Source organism: Cherax quadricarinatus, chromosome 22, assembly GCF_038502225.1.
Source record: "Cherax quadricarinatus isolate ZL_2023a chromosome 22, ASM3850222v1, whole genome shotgun sequence".
NCBI classification, from domain to species: domain Eukaryota; kingdom Metazoa; phylum Arthropoda; class Malacostraca; order Decapoda; family Parastacidae; genus Cherax; species Cherax quadricarinatus.
The window spans coordinates 19515902-19543412 of record NC_091313.1 but is presented as its reverse complement, the minus strand read 5'-3'; the positions used below and the strand labels follow the sequence as shown (position 1 = coordinate 19543412).

The window sequence follows — 27511 nt, the reverse complement described above, 5'->3', positions numbered from 1 at the left end:
CTTACAAACATCTACTTAAATTCAGTATACAATGCATGTCTGTAGATTTCTTATTCATGTCTAATTTAGTCATATTCTGAGACCAGGATGAAGAGTCAATGATTCCAATAACCATTAACAGATACAGTACAGTGTAACAAAATGACATTCTACTTCCAAGATACTGACAAAAAAAAAAAAAAAAAATCACTAAAAATTCAATGCCAGTAATTTAAGTAACAGCAATCACAAAGTGAAGAGGCCAGAAAGCTCAAACTGAATAAACAATAACCTTTCTGCTTCTACACTCTGCTAAAATAATCCAAAATAACAGGATTATGGAATGTGTAGAAAGTTTGGTGTAGTTTTGCTTCATTTGGTTGCTTCAACACATGCATAGATGAAACTACCTTATCTTCTCTAAAAGATAAGCAGAAAATTAGTGCCCAACTCAACCACTGTAAGAATAGAGCTATATACCCAGTTTCAAAAGTAAATATGCTTACTTGGCACAGGAGATACAGTATTTCAAAAATAAATTTTTATTATATAACATAACTGCTGTACAAATTAAGTTTAATTCAAAGGTGCATTCTCTCAACACTATGGAAATGACGTGGTGGACAAATACACAGTATATGACGTAAATAAACAGGGCAAAAACCATAAGCTAATGACTAGAAAGTTATTTCAAAAAGTTTATAGTAGAATATACATTAATGCATACCTATACATCAACTTTCCTGAGGCTTAAATAACACTCATTTTGTACCATTGTGTTATGGATGCACAGTTACCTAGGATTAGGAATTACTGCACTTAATCAATAAGCACAAGTAAAAAAATATGACATACAAAAGTAATACTAACTGTGCATTTCATAATTAAACGGAATAATTCGATTTTTAAACAAAAACCTAGAGATTTGAAGAAATACAGAAATATATGAAGATAAAATATTAATAGTACTAACTAAATATAAATAATATATATATATATATATATATATATATATATATATATATATATATATATATATATATATATATATATATATATATATATATATATATATATTTTTTTTTTTTTTTTTTTTTCAACAAGTCGGCCGTCTCCCACCGAGGTGGGAGGTCACAGACCCTGAGCTGCTTTGGGGATTAGCGTGGACGGTTACAAAGCATGGCTTGCTTCTGCAGTGTTTTAAAAACTGAGGTTGGAGAGTTGAAGGAGGAGGTCTTGCTTCTCCAGGAGGAGATTAGGAGGCTGAAGGTCCACCTCAATGGGCCTGGGAGAGAGTGTGAGGTGGTTGGAGATGTGGGGAATGAGGCTTCTAGCAGTGAGGTGCAGTCTGTCTCTCACTGTGAGGAGGCTGTAGGTGGGGAGGTAGCAACGGCTACCAGCAGTGAGGTGCAGCCCAGCACCTGCTACAAGTGGCGAGTTGTTCACAGTAATGGGAGGCGCATCAGAGTAAGGAAAGTTAAGAGTGAAGATCTGAAGGTAGGAAATCGCTTCTCTGTTCTCCAGGATGAATGTACTTCAGTGGCCAGTGAAGGTAAGGGTACTACTACCCCTGCTAATGAAGGTAAGCGCATTCTTGTGGTTGGTGACTCTCAGGTAAGATATGTTGACCGTGCTTTTTGTAATAGGAATAAGAAGATGAGAGATAGAGTGTGCTTCCCTGGAGCTGGTGTTGGGGACATTGTCAACAGACTGGATAATATCATGTCAGGTAATGGGAACAAGCCCATTATCTGTCTCAGTGCTGGTGGAAATGATATTGGGAAGGGTAGGAGAGAAGAGCTGCTAGATAAGTACAGGTCAGCTATAGATTTCATTAAGTCTAAGGGAGGGATCCCAATCATATGTAGCATCTTGCCTAGAAGGGGAGTAGGAAATGAATGGTTGTCTAGGGCAATTGGTGTAAATTGCTGGCTAGACAGATACTGCAAGGAACTTGCAATCCCATTCATTGACAACTGGAACAACTTTTATGGCAAACATGATATGTATGCAAGGGATGGGGTTCATCTCTCTGGGGCAGGGGGGGTAGCACTTGCAGACTCGATTGAGAAGGCCATTGGTGAAATGCCTATGATTTTAAACTGATGGAAGATAGAGGTATGGGTGTGTGTGGGAAACAAGCAGGTTGCAACACTAGGGTTGGAAACAGTAAATGTATAAAAGGCATTCAGCATGAAGTTATAAATAAAGACAATAGAACAGGTCAGCAAACAAAGGGGGACAGCAGAGGGCAGCAAGGGACTAGCTCCCTTAAGGTTTACTATACTAATAGCAGGAGTGTTAGAAATAAGATAGATGAGCTAAGATTAATTGCAAGTGCAGGAAACATAGATATTATTGCTATAACAGAGACCTGGCTCAATCTGAAAGATAGAGAGATGCCCTCTGAATGTCACATACAAGGCTATAAATTATTCCACACTGACAGGGTCAACAGGAAAGGTGGTGGAGTAGCGATGTATGTCAGAGACAATTTAAATTGTTGTGTTAGACAAGATATTAAATTAGAAGCGTCAGCCACTGAATCTGTTTGGTTACAGCTTCTCGAGGGCCGAGAAAAACTAATTTTGGGTGTGATTTACAGGGCCCCAAATCTTGATAGGGAGTGCAGTAAACTTCTATGGGACGAAATTCGTATGGCATCTACATACGAAAATGTTGTGCTAATGGGAGATTTCAACTATAGACAGATTGACTGGAGCAATTTGACAGGAAATTTAGAGTCGGGTGACTTTCTTGATACGATCCAGGATTGTTTTTTAAAACAGTTTGTGACAGAGCCAACTAGGGGAAATAACCTCCTTGACTTGGTTCTTGCCAGTAGGGAAACACTAATTAATAATCTTGAGGTTAATGATGAGCTTGGGGAGAGTGATCACAAATCACTCAGTTTTAACATATCATGGAATTCCCCTAATAATGGCAATCAAGTCTCCGTCCCTGACTTTCGCTTGGCTGATTTCATAGGACTGAAAAATTACTTAGGTGGGCTGAACTGGAATGACCTGACTAGGGGTCAGGTAGGTGGTGATGGTTGCCGATATGATGCTTTCCAGGGCATAGTTCTAGCTGCTCAGTCAAATTATGTTCCAAATAGGGAAATCAGATCAAACAAAAATGATCCTAAATGGATGAACAATAGATTAAAATATCTGATTGGTCAAAAGAGAGGCATATATAGGCAAATCAAAAGAGGAGAGGGGCAATTAAGAAATCGATATATTCAGTTAAAGAGAGAAATAAAAAAGGGAATTAGAAAAGCAAAAAGAGATTATGAGGTTAAAGTTGCAAGAGAATCGAAGACTAACCCAAAAGGATTCTTTCAGGTATACAGAAGTAAGATCAGGGACACGATAGGCCCACTCAAAAGTTCCTCGGGTCAGCTCACTGACAGTGATAAGGAAATGTGTAGAATTTTTAACACATACTTCCTCTCAGTTTTTACACAGGAGGATACCAGCGATATTCCAGTAATGATAAATTATGTAGAACAGGACGATAATAAACTGTGCACTATTAGGGTCACAAGTGACATGGTCCTTAGGCAAATAGATAAATTAAAACCTAACAAATCCCCAGGCCCTGATGAACTGTATGCAAGGGTTCTAAAGGAATGTAAAGAGGAGCTTAGCACACCTTTGGCTAATCTTTTCAACATATCACTACAAACTGGCATGGTGCCAGATAAGTGGAAAATGGCAAATGTGATACCTATTTTCAAAACAGGTGACAGGTCCTTAGCTTCGAACTATAGACCAATAAGCCTAACCTCCATAGTGGGAAAATTTATGGAATCAATAATTGCCGAGGCAGTTCGTAGCCACCTTGAAAAGCATAAATTAATCAACGAATCTCAGCATGGTTTTACAAAGGGGCGTTCCTGCCTTACGAATTTATTAACTTTTTTCACTAAGGTATTTGAGGAGGTAGATCATGGTAATGAATATGATATTGTGTATATGGACTTCAGTAAGGCTTTTGACAGGGTCCCACATCAGAGACTATTGAGGAAAATTAAAGCACATGGAATAGGAGGAGAAATTTTTTCCTGGATAGAGGCATGGTTGACAAATAGGCAGCAGAGAGTTTGCATAAATGGGGAGAAATCAGAGTGGGGAAGCGTCACGAGCGGTGTTCCACAGGGGTCAGTGTTGGGCCCCCTGCTGTTCACAATCTACATAAACGACATAGATGAGGGCATAAAGAGCGACATCGGCAAGTTTGCCGATGACACCAAAATAGGCCGTCGAATTCATTCTGACGAGGACATTCGAGCACTCCAGGAAGATTTGAATAGACTGATGCAGTGGTCGGAGAAGTGGCAGATGCAGTTTAATATAGACAAATGCAAAGTTCTAAATGTTGGACAGGACAATAACCATGCCACATATAAACTAAATAATGTAGATCTTAATATTACGGATTGCGAAAAAGATTTAGGAGTTCTGGTTAGCAGTAATCTGAAACCAAGACAACAGTGCATAAGTGTTCGCAATAAAGCTAATAGAATCCTTGGCTTCATATCAAGAAGCATAAATAATAGGAGTCCTCAGGTTGTTCTTCAACTCTATACATCCTTGGTTAGGCCTCATTTAGATTATGCTGCACAGTTTTGGTCACCGTATTACAGAATGGATATAAATTCTCTGGAAAATGTACAAAGGAGGATGACAAAGATGATCCCATGTATCAGAAACCTTCCCTATGAGGATAGACTAAGGGCCCTGAAACTGCACTCTCTAGAAAGACGTAGAATTAGGGGGGATATGATTGAGGTTTATAAGTGGAAGACAGGAATAAATAAAGGGGATGTAAATAGTGTGCTGAAAATATCTAGCCTAGACAGGACTCGCAGCAATGGTTTTAAGTTGGAAAAATTCAGATTCAGGAGGGATATAGGAAAGTACTGGTTTGGTAATAGAGTTGTGGATGAGTGGAACAAACTCCCAAGTACCGTTATAGAGGCCAGAACGTTGTGTAGCTTTAAAAATAGGTTGGATAAATACATGAGTAGATGTGGGTGGGTGTGAGTTAGACCTGATAGCTTGTGCTAACAGGTCGGTTGCCGTGTTCCTCCCTTAAGTCAATGTGACCTGACCTGACTAGGTTGGGTGCATTGGCTTAGGCCGGTAGGGACTTGGACCTGCCTCGCATGGGCCAGTAGGCCTTCTGCAGTGTTCCTTCGTTCTTATGTTCTTATGTTCTTAACAAACTTTTTTCATTCCAGTAGTATGTTCAGGTGCCAGTACTGACTGAATTTTTTCCCATAAGGAATATTGTGAAGTAGATTAGTCCATTTCAGACCCCCAAACATACACGTACAAACGCACTTACATAAATACACTTACATAATTGGTCGCATTTGGAGGTGATCGTTAAGCGGGGGTCCACTGTATATATATATATATATACATGTTTTATTTTATTTTTATTATCACACCGGCCGATTCCCACCAAGGCAGGGTGGCCCGAAAAAGAAAAACTTTCACCATCATTCACTCCATCACTGTCTTGCCAGAAGGGTGCTTTACACTACAGTTTTTAAACTGCAACATTAACACCCCTCCTTCAGAGTGCAGGCACTGTACTTCCCATCTCCAGGACTCAAGTCCGGCCTGCCGGTTTCCCTGAATCCCTTCATAAATGTTACTTTGCTCACACTCCAACAGCACGTCAAGTATTAAAAACCATTTGTCTCCATTCACTCCTATCAAACACGCTCACGCATGCCTGCTGGAAGTCCAAGCCCCTCGCACACAAAACCTCCTTTACCCCCTCCCTCCAACCCTTCCTAGGCCGACCCCTACCCCGCCTTCCTTCCACTACAGACTGATACACTCTTGAAGTCATTCTGTTTCGCTCCATTCTCTCTACATGTCCGAACCACCTCAACAACCCTTCCTCAGCCCTCTGGACAACAGTTTTGGTAATCCCGCACCTCCTCCTAACTTCCAAACTACGAATTCTCTGCATTATATTCACACCACACATTGCCCTCAGACATGACATCTCCACTGCCTCCAGCCTTCTCCTCGCTGCAACATTCATCACCCACGCTTCACACCCATATAAGAGCGTTGGTAAAACTATACTCTCATACATTCCCCTCTTTGCCTCCAAGGACAAAGTTCTTTGTCTCCACAGACTCCTAAGTGCACCACTCACTCTTTTTCCCTCATCAATTCTATGATTCACCTCATCTTTCATAGACCCATCCGCTGACACGTCCACTCCCAAATATCTGAATACGTTCACCTCCTCCATACTCTCTCCCTCCAATCTGATATTCAATCTTTCATCACCTAATCTTTTTGTTATCCTCATAACCTTACTCTTTCCTGTATTCACCTTTAATTTTCTTCTTTTGCACACCCTACCAAATTCATCCACCAATCTCTGCAACTTCTCTTCAGAATCTCCCAAGAGCACAGTGTCATCAGCAAAGAGCAGCTGTGACAACTCCCACTTTGTGTGTGATTCTTTATCTTTTAACTCCACGCCTCTTGCCAAGACCCTCGCATTTACTTCTCTTACAACCCCATCTATAAATATATTAAACAACCACGGTGACATCACACATCCTTGTCTAAGGCCTACTTTTACTGGGAAAAAATTTCCCTCTTTCCTACATACTCTAACTTGAGCCTCACTATCCTCGTAAAAACTCTTCACTGCTTTCAGTAACCTACCTCCTACACCATACACTTGCAACATCTGCCACATTGCCCCCCTATCCACCCTGTCATACGCCTTTTCCAAATCCATAAATGCCACAAAGACCTCTTTAGCCTTATCTAAATACTGTTCACTTATGTGTTTCACTGTAAACACCTGGTCCACACACCCCCTACCTTTCCTAAAGCCTCCTTGTTCATCTGCTATCCTATTCTCCGTCTTACTCTTAATTCTTTCAATTATAACTCTACCATACACTTTACCAGGTACACTCAACAGACTTATCCCCCTATAATTTTTGCACTCTCTTTTATCCCCTTTGCCTTTATACAAAGGAACTATGCATGCTCTCTGCCAATCCCTAGGTACCTTACCCTCTTCCATACATTTATTAAATAATTGCACCAACCACTCCAAAACTATATCCCCACCTGCTTTTAACATTTCTATCTTTATCCCATCAATCCCGGCTGCCTTACCCCCTTTCATTTTACCTACTGCCTCACGAACTTCCCCCACACTCACAACTGGCTCTTCCTCACTCCTACAAGATGTTATTCCTCCTTGCCCTATACACGAAATCACAGCTTCCCTATCTTCATCAACATTTAACAATTCCTCAAAATATTCCTTCCATCTTCCCAATACCTCTAACTCTCCATTTAATAACTCTCCTCTCCTATTTCTAACTGACAAATCCATTTGTTCTCTAGGCTTTCTTAACTTGTTAATCTCACTCCAAAACTTTTTCTTATTTTCAACAAAATTTGTTGATAACATCTCACCCACTCTCTCATTTGCTCTCTTTTTACATTGCTTCACCACTCTCTTAACTTCTCTCTTTTTCTCCATATACTCTTCCCTCCTTGCATCACTTCTACTTTGTAAAAACTTCTCATATGCTAACTTTTTCTCCCTTACTACTCTCTTTACATCATCATTCCACCAATCGCTCCTCTTCCCTCCTGCACCCACTTTCCTGTAACCACAAACTTCTGCTGAACACTCTAACACTACATTTTTAAACCTACCCCATACCTCTTCGACCCCATTGCCTATGCTCTCATTAGCCCATCTATCCTCCAATAGCTGTTTATATCTTACCCTAACTGCCTCCTCTTTTAGTTTATAAACCTTCACCTCTCTCTTCCCTGATGCTTCTATTCTCCTTGTATCCCATCTACCTTTTACTCTCAGTGTAGCTACAACTAGAAAGTGATCTGATATATCTGTGGCCCCTCTATAAACATGTACATCCTGAAGTCTACTCAACAGTCTTTTATCTACCAATACATAATCCAACAAACTACTGTCATTTCGCCCTACATCATATCGTGTATACTTATTTATCCTCTTTTTCTTAAAATATGTATTACCTATAACTAAACCCCTTTCTATACAAAGTTCAATCAAAGGGCTCCCATTATCATTTACACCTGGCACCCCAAACTTACCTACCACACCCTCTCTAAAAGTTTCTCCTACTTTAGCATTCATATATATATATATATATATTTCTTTCATTCAACACACCGGCCGTATCCCACCGAGGCGGGGTGGCCCAAAAGGAAAAACGAAAGTTTCTCCTTTTACATTTAGTAATATATACAGGAGAAGAGGTTACTAGCCCCTTGCTCCCGGCATTTTAGTTGCCTCTTACAACACGCATGGCTTACGGAGGAAGAATTCTGTTCCACTTCCCCATGGAGATAAGAGGAAATAAACAAGAATAAGAACTAGAAAGAAAATAGAAGAAAACCCAGAGGGGTGTGTATATATGTGCTTGTACATGTATGTGTAGTGTGACCTAAGTGTAAGTAGAAGTAGCAAGACGTACCTGAAATCTTGCATGTTCATGAGACAGAAAAAAGGACACCAGCAATCCTACCATCATGTAAAACAATTACAGGCTTTCGTTTTACACTCACTTGGCAGGACGGTAGTACCTCCCTGGGCGGTTGCTGTCTACCAACCTACTACCTATAATATATATATACATACATACATATATACATACATACATATATATATATATATATATATATATATATATATATATATACACACACACACACACACACACACACACACACACACACACACACAAAATATGATCACAGTAAACAGGTGATTTCAAAATATGCAAAACAACCACTCTGAAAGAATAGAGAAATTCCAAGTGCTTTCGTGACTACTCACATTATCAAGTTCCTTCATAATGTGAGTAGTCACGAAAGCGCTTGGAATTTCTCTATTCTTTCAGAGTGGTTGTTTTGCATATATATATATATATATATATTGCATATATATATATATATATATATATTGCATATATATATATATATATATTGCATATATATATATATATATTGCATATATATATATATATATTGCATATATATATATATATATATATAGCATATATATATATGCAATAAGATCACAGTAAACAGGTGATTTCAGAATATGCAAAACAACCACTCTGAAAGAATGGAGAAATTCCAAGTGCTTTTGTGACTACTCACATTATCAAGGAACTATGAAAGTAAAGCATCCAAGGAAGCTATATAAGGGGTCTGGCCAACACCTCACTATCAGATCCCACAACGGTTAAACACCTGACGCTCGCCGACCCAACTGGATAGGTCCTTTGCACAACTCACCCACAAACTATTCTACCCAAGAAAATTTAAAAATTATTATTTGTCCAGTGTATTATTAAATTCTTCCCAAATTCTATTAATTATAAATGGATCTAATTTATATAAACCAAAGGAAATATTCATATTATTGTCAAAACTGCTTTTTATGAAACAAGATTCAATTGTATTTCTGTCAACCATGGACTTGCTTGATACTACTTTCTCAACTTTTTGAAAATCAATTGGATGGTTAAAATCTCTTACATGAATAAATAGAGCATTGGAATCTTGTCCAGTTCTAATGCTATATTTATGTTGTTTTAATCTTAGTTCGAGATTTTTACCAGTTTGACCGTAATAAACTTTATCGCAAATTTTACAAGGAATCTTATAGACACATCCATCAGCATTTTGGGGGGAATTCTTTATCAAAAGTTTTTTTACTGTATCAAGATTTTTGAATACAACTTTAACCCTTTCAGGGTCCAAGGCCCAAATCTGGAGTCACGCACCAGTGTCCAAGAATTTAAAAAAAAAAAATTTGTTATTTTTTCTTATGAAATCGTAGAGAATCTTTTTGTGAAGGTAATAAAACAAAAAGTACGAAATTTGGTGGAAAATTGACGAAATTATGCTCTCGCGAATTTTGATGTGTCAGCGATATTTACGAATCGGCGATTTTGCCGACTTTGACTCCCATTTTAGGCTAATTACATTATTCCAATCAACCAAATTCTTAGCTATTTCACTAGTATTACTTCTATTCTATCGATTGAGCACAAGAAATCGCCAAGTCAACTGTTTCAACTACAAAATAAAGTGATCAGAAATTGTTAATTTGGCCAATTTAACACAAAGTTCAAAATATTCCAATTTCAAAATAGGGTCCAGAATGAACAATGTAGGCATTCCTGGCACTAAACTAACATTTCCTCTGTTCATTAGTTATGTTTTGAGGCTTTACAAATAGATTCCATTTTGATTTTTTATTCACATAATGAATTTTTATTCACACCAAAAAATAGAAGATTTACTGTTATGCAATACTGTAATAATTGTATAAATATCATCACCATATTTGTGAATGTATATTAGACCCACCAGCTGACGTGTATTAGACGTGTGAGGTCGTTTGTTTACTCTTGAATATCGGCAAAAATTTAACATTTCTGCTACTTTGAGCTCAGTTTCAAGCCATTTCCAGTGCTAAAACCAATCAAAATCATCTCTATTTCTGTAATATGTCTTCCATTCTATCAAATGAGACCAAGAAATCGCAAATACAACTATAAAAAACATACGAATAAACACTGCAAAGTTGCTGTTTTAATCGAAAAATCATGATTTAATTTTTTTTCTCTCATTATACACAGTGTGCTGCAGGATCTGTTTTATGTGGTGCACACATACCACATAGATGTATTCTCTCATATCTAGGCCCAAATGTACCACTCACAGTTTATCAGAGTGACCTGAGCTCATGGCGTAGATCTACGGTTTGGACCCTGAACGTAAAGCCGTAGATCTACGGGACGGACCCTGAAAGGGTTAATATTAAAAGTCTTAAGAAAAGAAGGCATATCAACCAAGTTTTCATGGTAAGGGAGAACCAACATATTTTTAGTTGAGTAAGGCTGGTTGTCCCTTTTTGGATTGTAAAAAGTATTTCTAGCAACTTTAAAAGATTTATCAATTACATTTCTTGGGTATTTTAAATCATTACCTATTTCATAAATTTTGGATATTTCCTCATCTATGAACTCAGGACTACAAATTCGTAAAGCTCTCAAAAACATTGATGAGAAAACAGATAGTTTGACTCTATCTTGATGCGAGGAATAATAGTGGACATAGGAACAGTTATTTGTAGGTTTTCTGTAAATTTTAAATTTGAATTCATTATTACCCTTAATAATTAAAACATCTAGAAAAGGCAATGAGTTATTTTCTTCAAACTCAACAGTAAAGTTTATAGAATGGGCTAAGCTATTTAATTTTCCAAGGAAATGTAGATATACACCATTTCCTTGGAAAATTAAATAGCTTAGCCCATTCTATAAACTTTACTGTTGAGTTTGAAGAAAATAACTCATTGCCTTTTCTAGATGTTTTAATTATTAAGGGTAATAATGAATTCAAATTTAAAATTTACAGAAAACCTACAAATAACTGTTCCTATGTCCACTATTATTCCTCGCATCAAGATAGAGTCAAACTGTCTGTTTTCTCATCAATGTTTTTGAGAGCTTTACGAATTTGTAGTCCTGAGTTCATAGATGAGGAAATATCCAAAATTTATGAAATAGGTAATGATTTAAAATACCCAAGAAATGTAATTGATAAATCTTTTAAAGTTGCTAGAAATACTTTTTACAATCCAAAAAGGGACAACCAGCCTTATTCAACTAAAAATATGTTGGTTCTCGCTTACCATGAAAACTTGGTTGATATGCCTTCCCTTCTTAAAACTTTTAATATTAAAGTTGTATTCAAAAATCTTGATACGGTAAAAAAACTTTTGATAAAGAATTCCCCCCAAAATGCTGATGGATGTGTCTATAAGATTCCTTGTAAAATTTGCGATAAAGTTTATTACGGTCAAACTGGTAAAAATCTCGAACTAAGATTAAAACAACATAAATATAGCATTAAAACTGGACAAGATTCCAATGCTCTATTTATTCATGTAAGAGATTTTAACCATCCAATTGATTTTCAAAAAGTTGAGAAAGTAGTATCAAGCAAGTCCATGGTTGACAGAAATATAATTGAATCTTGTTTCATAAAAAGCAGTTTTGACAATAATATGAATATTTCCTTTGGTTTATATAAATTAGATCCATTTATAATTAATAGAATTTGGGAAGAATTTAATAATACACTGGACAAATAATAATTTTTAAATTTTCTTGGGTAGAATAGTTTGTGGGTGAGTTGTGCAAAGGACCTATCCAGTTGGGTCGGCGCTCGTCAAGTGTTTAACCATTGTGAGATCTGATAGTGAGGTGTTGGCCAGACCCCTTATATAGCTTCCTTGGATGCTTTACTTTCATAGTTCCTTGATAATGTGAGTAGTCACGAAAGCGCTTGGAATTTCTCTATTCTTTCAGAGTGGTTGTTTTGCATATATATATATATATATGTGTATATATACATACACACACGTATTTTTTAACAAGCTGGTTGTCTCTCACCAAGGCAGTGACCCAAACAAGAAAGAAACACTTTCACCATCATTCACACATAGATAAGGGTAAGGTGATGAGGGTATCAAACAATTTAGTTAAGAAAAACTCTCTATCAGACTGAAGGGAGAAGTGAATGTGTTTGGATACTTGGGAGTAGACTTGTCGGCGGATGGGTTTATGAAGGACGAGGTAAGCCACAGAACTGAAGGAAAAAAGGTGGGTGGTGCATTGAGGTGTCTGTGGAGACAAAAAAGGGAATGTAGCAGAGTATAGTGGTACCAACACTTATATATGAGCATGAAGCATGGGTTGTGAATGTTGCAGCAAGGAGGAGGCTGGAGACAGTGGAGATGTCTTGCCTAAGGGCAATGTGTAGCGAAAATATTATGCAGAGAATGTGTAGTATGGAAATTAGGAGGTGTGGAGTTACTAAAAGTATTATTCAGAGGTCTGAGGAGGAGGTTGTTGAGGTGGTTTGTCTTTTAGAAAGGGTGAAGCAAAAAGGATGGCTTGGAGGGTGTATAAATCTGTAGTGGAGGGGTCATCCTAGGAAAGGATAGAGGGAGGGGATAAAAGAGGTTTGGACATACAGCAGGTATGTGTGAGTGTGTTAGAGAGGAGTGGAGATGAATGGTCTTTGGGACTTGATGAGCTGTTGGAGTGTGAGCAGGGTAATATTTTGTGAAGGGATTCAGGGAAACCAGTTTGCTAGACTTGAGTCCTGGAGGTGGGAAGTACAATGCTTACACTTTAAAGGAAGGGTTTGGGATATCTGCTGACTGGAGTAACATCTACGCTGTCATATCTGCATGCCTCTGCAAAGACAGTAATTGTGTGTGAATGATGGTGAAAGTGTTTCTTTTTTGGGTTGCCCTGCATTGGTGGAAGATGGCTAGTGTTTAAGGGCAATGTGTGGTGTAAATATTATGCAGAAAATTCGGAGTGTGGAAATTAGGAAAAGGTGTGGAGTTAATAAAAGTATTAGTCAGAGGGCAGAAGAGGGGTTGTTGAGGTGGTTTGGTCATTTAGAGAGAATGGATCAAAGTAGAATGACATGGAAAGCATATAAATCTATAGGGGAAGGAAGGAGGGGTAGGGGTCGTCCTCGAAAGGGTTGGAGAGAGGGGGTAAAGGAGGTTTTGTGGGCAAGGGGCTTGGACTTCCAGCAAGCGTGCGTGAGCGTGTTAAATAGGAGTGAATGGAGACGAATGGTACTTGGGACCTGACAATCTGTTGGAGTGTGAGCAGGGTAATATTTAGTGAAGGGAATTAGGGAAACCGGTTATTTTCATACAGTCGGACTTGAGCCCTGGAAATGGGAAGTACAATGCCTGCACTTTAAAGGAGGGGTTTGGGATATTGGCAGTTTGGAGGGATATGTTGTGTATCTTTATATGTGTATGCTTCTAAACTGTTGTATTCTGAGCACCTCTGCAAAAACAGTGATAATGTGTGAGTGTGGTGAGAGTGTTGAATGATGATGAAAGTATTTCTTTTTGGGGATTTTCTTTCTTTTTTGGGTCACCCTGCCTCGGTGGGAGACGGCGGACTTGTTGAAAAAAAAAAAAATTATATATGTGTATATATATATATATATATATATATATATATATATATATATATATATATATATATAATATATATATATATATATATATATATATATATATATATATATATATGTATGTATGTATGTATGTATATATGTATGTATGTATGTATGTATGTATGTATGTATGTATGTATGTATGTATGTATGTATGTATGTAATATGTATGTATGTATTTTGGTAAACAGCAACCACCCAGGGAGGTACTACCATCCTGCCAAGTGAGTGTAAAATGGAAACCTGTAATTGTTTTACATGATGGTAGGATTGCTGCTGTCCATTTTTCTGTCTCATAAACATGCAAGGTTTCAGGTACGTCTTGCTACTTCTACTTACACTTAGGTCACACTACACATACATGTACAAGCATATATGTATATACACACCCCTCTGGGTTTTCTTCCATTTTTCTTACTAGTTCTTGTTCTTGTTTATTTCCTCTTACCTCCATGGGGAAGTGGAACAGAATTCTTCCTCCGTAAGCCATGCGTGTTGTAAGAGGCGACTAAAATGCCGGGAGCAAGGGGCTAATAACCACTTCTCCTGTATATATTACTAAATGTAAAAGGAGAAACTTTCGTTTTTCCTTTTGGGCCACCCCGCCTCGGTGGGATACGGCCGGTGTGTTGAAAGAAGAAGAATATATATACACATACACATATACACACAAGTGTACGTGAGCGTGTTAGATAGGAGTGAATGGAGACGAATGGTTTTTGGGACCTGACAAGCTGTTGGAGTGTGAGCAGGGTAATATTTAGTGAAGGGATTCAGGGAAACTGGTTATTTTTATATAGCTGGACTTGAGTAATGGAAATGGGAAGTACAATGCCTGCACTTTAAAGGAGGGGTTTGGGATATTGGCAGTTTGGAGGATATGGTATATATCTTTATATATGCTTCTAAACTGTTATATCTGGGTGCCTCTGCAAAGACAGTGATTATGTATGAGTGAGGTGAAAGTGTTGAATGATGATGAAAGTATTTTCTTTTTGGGGATTTTCTTTCTTTCTGGGTCACCCTGCCTCGGTGGGAGACAGCCGACTTATTGAAAACAAAAATAAAAATATATCTACACACACACACACAATTTCATGAGGTTACACTGATACACCTAAGATCAATAAATAAACGCTTTTACACAAAAAGAAAACATATTTATATACAGTAGTTTACTGTAGATCATCTTATGAATGTAAGCAAAATTATATAATGTGCATTATAAGTCTTCATAAAACACATTTTAATCTACTCAATAATAGCCACTCCTCTGTATGAAAATGATGGTCATGCTTCAGCTCTGTAATAGAAAAGAAAATGTGCTAGTTTAACTCTGCATATGTGTTGAGCAAGTGCAACTGCTGAACTATGTGGAAGACCAAGATGCTGTACTAAAGTAGGAAGGTTAAGTAACAAAAAAGCACGTCCATCAATTTCTTGTTCCCGCAGTCTGACTGCATGATGACATATTGCTGACTGGCTTGCAACATACTGTTCAACATCATGAACTGTCCATTCTAAAGGATCAGATGTAACACTTGCAGGTTCTAGACCAGAATTTGTATCAGGATATTCATTTTTTCTATCTCTTCTTATTCGCTCTTTACGATCTAATGGTTCTTCACGGAAACTTGAAGCACTAGATGAAGCTTCTCCAGTTTCATATTTTTTTTTTACATGTCTCATTTTCATTTGGGTTGCATAATCAGGCAACTTGATACCTCGAGTCTGCATTTCAAGCCGTGGGAAAACTCTTCGTCGCCGTCTACTGCCAAGACCATGTTCTAGGAAAGGGCTTGTAGGACGAGAACTACGGGAGCTTGTATCACCTTCATCTGAACCACTTCCAACATCATCATCATCACCCTCCTCAATTTCAGCATCTTCCTCTTCTTCAACATCCTCTGATATATCATCTGATGGATCTGCAACATATATACATCACTACAGTATTTCTGTTTTAACACAGGCCATTTTCCACCAAGGAAGGGTAACCCTAATGAGAAGTATATTATTATCATAATTCAAACTGAATGTATTTCAGCTGCTATTTGATCTGAGAATGGCATCCCTGTATTGCCTAAACCCCAACTCCATGTGCTTCAATGTAAGAGATAGGAACTGTGCATAGTGTGGCATACGTTTCTAAGGCATCATTAGGGGCCCGCATCTGGAAAAGTTCCAGAGATTAATCTGGATATGTGAAATTATTATAATTGCCTCTAACCAATTACAGAACTCATTATCATCCTCATGTAACAAATCAGATAGTTCTGATTCCTTCCAAAGAGGAGTGATGAGACAAGATATGAAGCTGTGTAGTTTCAGACCTGGGAGTGGGCAGTTTCCAGTCTTTGTAAGTTGGAATGATTGTTTGGACTCGCTTTCAAAAATTCATTAAAAAAAATGAGAGAGAGGGCAAAAATCATAGAAGTAAAAAAAAGTCTTAGAATGGGTCAATATATAACATACTAGCAGCATATACAAATCCCTCCAGTATTTCTATGTTGGAACATCAAAGGGTTCAAATTTGATGCTAATCAGAAGAGATATTCATGTCACCACATGTTTTTTTTTTTTTAAGTATAATGGCTGTCTCCCACAGAGGCAGGGTGACCCAAAAAAATAAACTTTCACCATCATTCACTCCATCACTTGCCAGAGGTGTGCTGATACCACAGTTCAGATGCCCCCTCCAAACTGCAAATATCCCAACTCCTCCTCCAGTGTGTAGGCACTGTATTTCCAACATCCAGGACTCAAGTCTGGCTAACTGGTTTCCCTGAATCCCTTAACAATATATCACCTTGCTCATACTCCAACAGCTAGTCAAGTCTCAAAACCTATTTGCCTCCACTCACTCCTATCTAACATACACACACACACACTGGCTGCATGTCCAAGACCCCTTACACACAAAACCTCCTTTACCCACTCCCAACCTCTTCTAGGATGACTCTACCCTGCCTTCCCTTCACTAGAGATTTATACACCCTTCAAGTCACCACATCTAAACTAAAAATGGTAAATTAAGACAGATAAAATTCAAATTTTCCACTAAGAAACTCAAACTCTGAAAGTAAATGGAAGAGGCATTCTCTTGTCAACAGAGAGAGGCCAATTTCCTAAATTACAATAGCACATTAAGTTTGAAGCTGCTTGGCAGCTTCAAATGGGCTTTAAAATTTCAACACTCTTGTATTCTACTTAGAAGGTTGGTATTGTTAATGTAGTGTGTGTGTGCTATTTTGTCATTTTTGCTCTCGAAATGGCATAGTAATATTTTGCATTACATAACTGGATTATGCTTCCTGAAGGGGGATGCCGTAGTGCTGATGAGGGGCTTTTGATCCAAGGAACCGAACTTATCCTCCTCTAGCTTGGATCGAATCTGATTTTCTCCATGCTATATAACCCCAATGGCTTTACTGCTTTCCCTAATTAAAGTAAAAAAAATATTTTCTGCATCAATCTTTAATGGATGATGCATCATATGAAAAGGTTCAAAACACCATCCTCAACCCCTCCTTCAGAGAGGTGGGGATGGTGGTTTATGGTGTGTTAAAGTTAGCCAAAATTGATGCGCTGTAAGCAACATCAGTGCTAAAGTGCCAATTAGTATTTTTGGTTTCCAGTTTGTTTAACCCTTTCAGGGTCCAGAGGCCAAATTTCAAAGTGTGCACCAGGGTCCTTGAATTTCAAAAAAATAATTTTGTTATTTTTTCTAATGAAATGGTATAGAATCTTTATCTGAAGGTAATAAAACAAAAAGTATGAAATTTGATAGAAAATTGATGAAATTATGCTCTCATGAATTTTGATGTGTCAGCGATATTTATGCATCAGCAATTTTGCCGACTTTGACTCCCATTTTAGGCCAATTACATTGTTCCAGTAGACCAAATTCTTAGCTATTTCACTAGTATTACTTCAATTCTATCAATTGAGCACAAGAAATCACCAAGTCAACTGTTTCAACTACAAAATAAAGTGATCGGAAATTGGTAATTTGGCCAATTTAATGCAAAGTTCAAAATATTCCAATTTCAAAATAGGGTCCAGAATAAACAATGCAGGCATTCCTGGCACTAAACTAACATTTCCTCTGCTAATTAGCTACGTTTTCAGGCTTTACAAATGAATTCCATTTTGATTTTTAATTCACATAATGAATTTTTATTCAAACCAAAAAATAGAAGATTTACTGTCATGCAATATTGTAATAATTGTATAAATAATATCAGCACATTTGTGAACATATATCAGACCCACCAGCTGGCATGTATTAGACCAGTGAGGTCATTTGTTTACTCTTGAACATCGGCAAAAATTTAACATTTCCGCTACTTTGAGCTTGGTTTCAAGCCATTTTCAGTACTAAAACCAATCAAAATCATCTCTATTTCTGTAATATATCTTCCATTCTATCAAACGAGACCAAGAAATCGCAAATACAACTATAAAAAACATACAAAAAAAAAAACACTGCAAAGTCGCTGTTTTAATCGAAAATTATGGTCTCAGTTTTTTCTCATTATGCACTGTGTGCTGCAGGATTTATTTTATGTGGTGCACACATACCACATAGATGTATTCTCTCATATCTAGGCCCAAATTTACCGCTCATAGCTTATCAGAGTGAGCTGAGCTCATGGTGTAGATCTACGGTTTGGACCCTCAACGTAAAGCCATAGATCTATGGCACGGACCCTGAAAGGGTTAAACCATATAAAGTATGTTTTTTTTTTATTCACTGACAATATCTTGCTTTTAAGCAAAAATATTACTGGAAATAAGGCAGGAAGCACACTGCACCATAAGAACACTATCAATATTCACTATAAATCACGGTTTATCTAATGATTGTTTCTGTCATGCAACAGGATGAACAGGTTTTCCATGCCATATTAGAACTATTTCAAGGTATGATATTCCTCAAACATGGCTTGAGGTACATGAGAATAGAACTTACAAATACAGTGGTCCCTCATTTATCGTTGTTAATCCGTTCCTGGAAGTGCGATGATTATCGAAAAAGACGATTTTCGAATCAATTTTCCCCATAAGAAATAATGTAAATACAATTAATCCGTTCCTGACACCCAGAAGTACAGTGGACCCCCGGTTTGCGATGGCATCAGTATCCGATAAATCCGGTATTCGGTACATTTTAACGCAAAAATTTTGCCTCGGTTCCCGTTAAAAAACCCGCCATATGCGATTCGTCCAAGATGTGTCCACGTGTGGCCTGAACTACCCTGTGTGTGCCAGTGTTTACAAGCCAGCCAGTGTGCTCGCATCTAAGGATACATTCGGTACGTTCCATATTATCACAGTGTTTTTGGTGCTTGTTTCTGCAAAATAAGTCACCATGGGCCCCAAGAAAGCTTCTAGTGCCAACCCTTCGAGAAAAAGGGTGCTAATGACTATTGAAATGAAGAAAGAGGTAATTGCACAGTATGAAAGTGGAGTGCATGTGTCGGAGCTGGCCAGGTTGTATACAAAACCCCAATCAACCATCGCTACTATAGTGACCAGGAAAATGGCAATCAAGGAAGCTGTTGTTGCAAAAGGTGCAACTGTGATTACGAAACAGCGACCACAAGTGTTAGATGATGTTGACAGACTGTTATTGGTGTGGATAAATGAAAAACAGATAGCAGGAGATAGCATCTCTCAAGCGATCATTTGTGAAAAGGCTAGGCAGTTGCATGACGATTTGGTAAAGAAACTGCCTGCAACTAGTGGTGATGTGAGTGAATTTAAGGCCAGCAAAGGTTGGTTTGAAAGATTTAAGAATCGTAGTGGCATACATAGTGTGATTAGGCATGGTGAGGCTGCCAGTTCAGACCAAAAAGCAGCTGAAAAATTTGTGAAGGAATTCAAGGATTACACAGACAGTGAAGACTTGAAACCTGAACAAATGTTTAATTGCGGCAAAACAGGCCTGTTTTGGAAGAAAATGCCAAGCAGGACCTACATTACTCAGGAGGAAAAGGCACTCCCAGGACATAAGCCTATGAAAGACAGGCTTACTCTTCTGATGTATGCCAATGCTAGTGGTGATTGCAAAGTGAAGCCTTTATTGGTGTATCACTCAGAAACTCCCAGAGCGTTCAGGCAAAACAATGTCCTCAAGGCTAATTTGTGTGTGCTGTGGAGGGCAAACAGTAAGGCATGGGTCACTAGGGACTTTTTCTATGACTGGTTACACAATGCATTTGCCCCAATGTTAAAAATTACCTTGAAAAGAAATTAGACCTTAAGTGTCTCCTGGTATCAGACAATGCCCCTGGTCATCCTACAGACTTGGCAGAGTGACTTTCTGGGGACAAGAGCTTCATTAAGGTCAAGTTTTTGCCTCCTAATACCACTCCTCTCCTGCAGCCCATGGACCAGCAGGTCATTTCCAACTTCAAGAAACTGTACACAAAAGCTATGTTTCAAAAGTGCTTTGAAGTGACCACAGGATCACTTCAATATCCTCAATTGTGTAAACCTTATAGGTAAGGCTTGGGAGGGAGTGACTAAGAGGACCTTGAACTCTGCTTGGAAAAAACTGTGGCCAGAATGTGTAGACAAAAGGGATTTTGAAGGGTTTGAGGCTAACCCTGGGAATCCTATGCCAGTTGAGGAATCCATTGTGGCATTGGGGAAGTCCTTGGGGTTGGAGGTTAGTGGGGAGGATGTGGAAGAGTTGGTGGAGGAGGACAATGACGAACTAACCACTGATGAGCTGCTAGATCATCTTCAACAGCAAGAGGCCAGACCTGAGGAAACTGCTTCGGAGGAGGGGATAGAGAAATTGAAGAAGTTGCCTACTTCAAAGATTAAGGAAATGTGTGCAATGTGGCTTGAAGTGCAAACCTTTTTTGATGAAAATCACCCTGACACAGCTACTGCAAGCCGTGTTGGCAATCTGTACACTTTAGGAAAGTCATAAAGGAATGAGAGGTACAGGCCTCTATGGACAGATATGTTGTGCGACAGAAGTCCAGTGACTCAAGCTGGTCCTAGTGGCATTAAAAGAAGAAGGGAAGTAACCCCGGAAAAGGACTTGCTACCTCAAGTCCTAATGGAAGGGGATTCCCCTTCTAAACAATAAGTTCGACACTCTCCCCTCCTCCCATCCCATCAATCATCACCAGATCTTCATTAAAGGTAAGTGTCATGTATTCTATTGTTAGTAGAGTACTACAAACTGTGCATGTCTTCTTCAGTTTGTGTGCATTAAACTTAATATTTCATGTGGTAAAATTTTGTTTTTCATATTTTTGGGTGTCTTGCACGGATTAATTTGATTTCCATTATTTCTTATGGGGAAAATTGATTCGCTTTTCGATAATTTTGGTTTATGATGAGCTCTCAGGAACGGATTAATATTGCAAACCGGGGGTCCACTGTATTAAAACAAAAAATGTTTTTTACAATAGATGTAGTACATAAACAATATAATGGGACATGATGAATGAAACATTAACAGCATAACACTTACCTTTATTGGCGATTCTTCTTAGTATATGGAAGACTGGAGGAGGAGAGAGATTGGGTTAGTTACTGTTTGGAAGGGGAATCCCCTTCCATCAACACCTTAGGTACCAAGTCCTTTTCTGGGGTTACTTCTCTTCTCTATTTCTTAATGCCACTAGGACCAGCTTGAGAGTCACTGGAGTCCTGTCTCGCAAAAAAAGTGTCCAGAGAGCTCTGTTTCTGGCTTCTCTTTAAAACTTCCCTAAAATGGGCCAAGACTCTGTCACTGTACAAGTTGCCTATATGGCTTGCAACATCCTTCTCAGGATGATGTTTCTCCATAAATCTTTCCATCCTACCCCACATTTCAAAAATCTCCTTAATTTCTGAAGAAGGCACCTTCTTCCATCTCTCTTCCTCCTCCTCTGCAGCAAGATTCTGAGCTGCGATCTGTTGCTGTTCTTGCTGAAGCTCTTGCAGCTCCTCAGTGGTTAGCTCTTCGTTGTGGTCCTCCACCAACTCTTCCACATCCTCCAAACTCACATCCAACCCCATGGAACTCCCCAATGCCACAATAGAGTTCACAAATGACATAGGCTCATCAGGGTCAGCCACAAACCTTTCAAAATCCCTCTTGTGGACACAATCTGGCCACAATTTTCTCCAAGCAGAGTTCAAAGTCCTGGTAGTCACTCCTTCCCAAGCCTTACCTATAAGGCTTATGCAATGGAGGATACTGAAGTGTTCTTTCCAAAACTCTCTTAGGGTCAAGTGAGTGTCTGAGGTCACATTAAAGCACCTTTGAAACACTGCTTTGGTGTAGAGTTTTTTAAAGTTTGAAATGACCTGCTGGTCCATGGGCTGGAGGAGAGGAGTGGTATTCAGGGGCAAGAACTTTACTGTGATGAACCCAAACTCCTGCAGAATTAGGTCATCCAAGTTTGGAGGATGAGCAGGTGCATTGTCCATTACTAGGAGGCACTTGAGATCCAATTTCTTTTCCAAGAGGTAATTCTTCACACTAGGGCCAAACACTTCATTGAACCACTCGACGAAAATTTCCCTAGTGACCCATGCCTTATTGTTAGATCTCCAAAACACACACAATTTACTCTTCATAAGATTGTTTTTTTTTAACTCTGGGATTTTCAGAATGGTGCACTAGTAACGGCTTCACTTTGAAATCCCCACTAGCATTAGCACAGAACATGAGCGTCAGCCTGTCTTTCATAGGCTTGTGTCCTGGTAGTCCCTTTTCCTCCTGAGTAATGTAGGTCCTCTTTGGCATTTTCTTCCAAAAGAGGCTTGTTTCGTCACAATTGAACACTTGTTCAGGTTTCAGTCCTTCAGCCTCTATGTACTCCTTGAATTCACTTATGAATTTTGTAGCTGCAATTTTGTCCGAACTGGCAGCCTCACCATGCCTTATCACAATCACACTGTGTATGCCACTAAGGTTCTTAAATCTCTCAAACCAACCTTTGCTGGCCTTAAATTCAAATGTCAGTACTCGTTGCAGGCAATTTCTTTACCAGATCATCATGCAACTGCCTAGCCTTTTCACAAATAATCGACGTCATAAGACTATCTACTGCTAATTGTTTCTCGTTTATCCACACCAATAATACCTTCTCAACATCTTCGAGCACTCATTTTTGTCAACATATTTACCCCCTTTGCAACAACAGCTTCCTTGATTTCCTTTTTCTTGGCCACGATGGAAGATATGGTTGTACGGGATTTGTTATACATCCTGGCCAGTTCAGCCACACGTACGCCACTTTCATATTGCTCAATGATGTTTTTCTTAAATTCAATCGTATTTCTCACAGTCTTTACCAAAGGCTTGGCACTAGGAGCTTTCTTTGGAGCCATGGTAGCTTATTTAGCACTTGCAAGCACTAAAATGAATGGAATATTATGAAATATTTCATATGAACAAGTGAGGGGACTGTCGCTCACTGGTAAACAATGGCACACTGGCTGGGAAGGGAGGCCAACGTGGCTCAAAGCCGTAAGTACGCGTCCAGGACGAACGACGATTAGCGAGTCAACCGACCATTTGCGAGCCAATGATTGGACTAAAATAACGCGACGATTTCCGAAAAGGACGACTATCGAGCCCGACTATTATCGAGGGACCACTGTATTTCGTATGAACACGTGAAGGGACTGTTGCTCACTGGTAAACAATGGCACACTGGCTGGAAAGGGAGGCCGAGGCGGCTCAGAGCCGTAAGTACGCGTCCAGGACGAACGACGATTAGCGAGTCAACCGACAATTTGCGAGCCAATGTTTGGACTAAAATAACGCGACGATTTCCGAAAAGGACGATTATCGAGCCCGACTATTATCGAGGGACCACTGTACAGTGGTACCTCAGGATACAAACTTATTACGTTCCAGAAGGCTTGTTCCCATAAGGAATAATGTAAATTTGATTAATCCATTTCAGACCCCCAAAAATACACTTATAAAAACACTTACATAAATACACTTACATAACTGTTTGCATTTTGAGCTGTTGGTATCCCGAGGTACCACTGTATAACGTGTATCTAAATTTCTTAAAAAAAAAAAAAAAAAAAAAAAAAAAAAAAAAAAAAAAAAAAAAAAAAAAAAAAAAAAAAAAAAAAAAAAAAAGGCACACTGGCACCTACACAACCCACAACCAATTCAAACCTTCCACTAAGATACACTAGCTTAGAAAATTTAATGCCAACCAGACCAATACAGCCTCTCCTCACTTAGTGACGTACTCATTTACTGATGCTACGGACTTACGATGGGCTCTCTGATCAGCACTTATACCTAAATAATGTATATCAGAGCTGATTTCCTCCATTCTGTTTATTTCAATATCAGTACACTACTGTATAAACATTTAAAAACATACCAAAAATGTTATAAATGGTGCAAAGGTGACATTAAAACAATATCAAAGATGGCTGACACACACTCACTACCATTATAGTATGCTCCTCGGTTAGCGATGAATTCATTTAATGACATGGTCTCAGGAACAGAAATCCATCATTAAGTGAGAAGAGAGTGTATTTCAAAACACACAAACACTTTCCAGTTTGAAGCCACTCAGAAAATGCATGCTCAAATTTTTGGCATGGAAGACCCGAAGTTAATCAGGTGAAGCATTCATAAATTGTCACATGAAAACCAGAATTTCAATGTTCCACATTATTTCAATAAAACTGATAAAAAATAAAATTGGTAAACTAGGCCCAAAATCAAACCAAATCGTTCTCTATGATACAGTACATTAGCTTGTGCTACTAGGTCAGATGCCATGCTCTTCCCTTAAGTGACCTGACTAGGTCAACGCACTGGCTTAAGCCGGTGGGAGAACTGGACTTGCCTCACATAGGCCAGTAGGCCTGTTGCAGTGTTCCTTCTTTCTTATGTTCTTATTTCATGTTTGCAGTCAATCCAAGAGGCACTCTCCCTTTCACTGTCCAGACCTCCAATCTGAAATTTGTCCAACATGTCCAAGAATTTTCAAAATTGTTTTTTGTTATTTTTCTTATGAAATGGTAGAGAATCTTTTTCTGAAGGTAATAAAATATTATATTATATTATATTATCACACCGGCCGATTCCCACCAAGGCAGGGTGGCCCGAAAAAGAAAAACTTTCACCATCATTCACTCCATCACTGTCTTGCCAGAAGGGTGCTTTACACTACAGTTTTTAAACTGCAACATTAACACCCCTCCTTCAGAGTGCAGGCACTGTACTTCCCATCTCCAGGACTCAAGTCCGGCCTGCCGGTTTCCCTGAATCCCTTCATAAATGTTACTTTGCTCACACTCCAACAGCACGTCAAGTATTAAAAACCATTTGTCTCCATTCACTCCTATCAAACACGCTCACGCATGCCTGCTGGAAGTCCAAGCCCCTCGCACACAAAACCTCCTTTACCCCCTCCCTCCAACCCTTCCTAGGCCGACCCCTACCCCGCCTTCCTTCCACTACAGACTGATACACTCTTGAAGTCATTCTGTTTCGCTCCATTCTCTCTACATGTCCGAACCACCTCAACAACCCTTCCTCAGCCCTCTGGACAACAGTTTTGGTAATCCCGCACCTCCTCCTAACTTCCAAACTACGAATTCTCTGCATTATATTCACACCACACATTGCCCTCAGACATGACATCTCCACTGCCTCCAGCCTTCTCCTCGCTGCAACATTCATCACCCACGCTTCACACCCATATAAGAGCGTTGGTAAAACTATACTCTCATACATTCCCCTCTTTGCCTCCAAGGACAAAGTTCTTTGTCTCCACAGACTCCTAAGTGCACCACTCACTCTTTTTCCCTCATCAATTCTATGATTCACCTCATCTTTCATAGACCCATCCGCTGACACGTCCACTCCCAAATATCTGAATACGTTCACCTCCTCCATACTCTCTCCCTCCAATCTGATATTCAATCTTTCATCACCTAATCTTTTTGTTATCCTCATAACCTTACTCTTTCCTGTATTCACCTTTAATTTTCTTCTTTTGCACACCCTACCAAATTCATCCACCAATCTCTGCAACTTCTCTTCAGAATCTCCCAAGAGCACAGTGTCATCAGCAAAGAGCAGCTGTGACAACTCCCACTTTGTGTGTGATTCTTTATCTTTTAACTCCACGCCTCTTGCCAAGACCCTCGCATTTACTTCTCTTACAACCCCATCTATAAATATATTAAACAACCACGGTGACATCACACATCCTTGTCTAAGGCCTACTTTTACTGGGAAAAAATTTCCCTCTTTCCTACATACTCTAACTTGAGCCTCACTATCGTCGTAAAAACTCTTCACTGCTTTCAGTAACCTACCTCCTACACCATACAAAATTTGATGGAAAACTGACGAAATTATGCTTCTGCAAAGTTTGCAGTGTCAGTGATAATAACGCATTAGCAATTTTGCTCACTTTTGGGTCCTATTTTAGGCCAATTACATTGTTCCAGTCAACCAAATTCTTTTCTACTTTGTTACTATGTCTTCCTTTTTATCAAGTGAGCACAAAAAATTGCCATATCACCTATTTCAACTTTCCAATAAAGTGATTGAAAATTGATAACTTGGCCAATTTCACACAAATTTCAAAATATCCCAAATTTAAAATAAAGGCAAAAATAAACAATGCAGGCATTCCTGGCATTAAAATAACATTTCCTCTGTTCATTAGTTACATTCTCAGGCTGAACTCATGAATTTCATTTTGATTTTTTTATTCACACAAAGGATTTTTATTCACACAAAAAAATATAAGATTACTGTTATGCAACATTGTAATAATTATATAAATAATATCAGTGCATTCATGAATGCATATTAGACCCACCAGATGGACACATATTGGATGAATGACGTGATTTGTTTACTCTTGAATATCGGCAAAATTTGAACATTTCCACCATTTTCAGCTCAATTTCAAGCTATTTTTAGTCCTGAAACCAATCAAAATTATCTCTATTTCTGTAATATATCTTTCATTCTATCAAATGAGACCAAGAAACCGAGAATACCACCATAAAAACCATACAAAAATACTCTGCAAATTTGCCGTTTTAAACCAAAACCATGGTCACAATTTTTTCTCATTATGCAGTGTGCTGCAGGATTTTGTTTTTTTACATGGTGACACTTACCACACAGACCCATTCTCCCATATCTAGAATCAAATTTACTGCTCACAGCTTATCTGAGTGAGCCGAGTAGTACGGAATGACCAGTGACCTCAAAGCTGTAGTATTACAGCACAGCCGGTGAACTGGTTAATAAAATTGGCAAATCATTGTGAAGCTTTTTTTTCAAGAAATCACACCAGTGGTAAAACATGAAGCTGACCAAAAGAAGCATTCTCCAATTATTGCTTGGATTCCAACAACTAAAAGTTTATTAA

At 38.7% G+C, this 27511-nt stretch overlaps 1 protein-coding gene across 1 annotated transcript in view; it reads right to left on the bottom strand.

Moving 5' to 3' along the window:
• Nucleotides 1-14205: 14205 nt before the first annotated feature.
• The window catches only part of LOC128689752 (scm-like with four MBT domains protein 2), a 72292-nt gene continuing 58986 nt past the window's right edge, over nucleotides 14206-27511 (bottom strand). Inside the window, exon 12 of the mRNA XM_053778189.2 lies at nucleotides 14206-16039. Within this exon, the coding sequence (XP_053634164.1) occupies nucleotides 15402-16039 (638 nt within the window). The 3' untranslated portion in view covers nucleotides 14206-15401. The remainder of the gene's footprint in view (nucleotides 16040-27511) is intronic.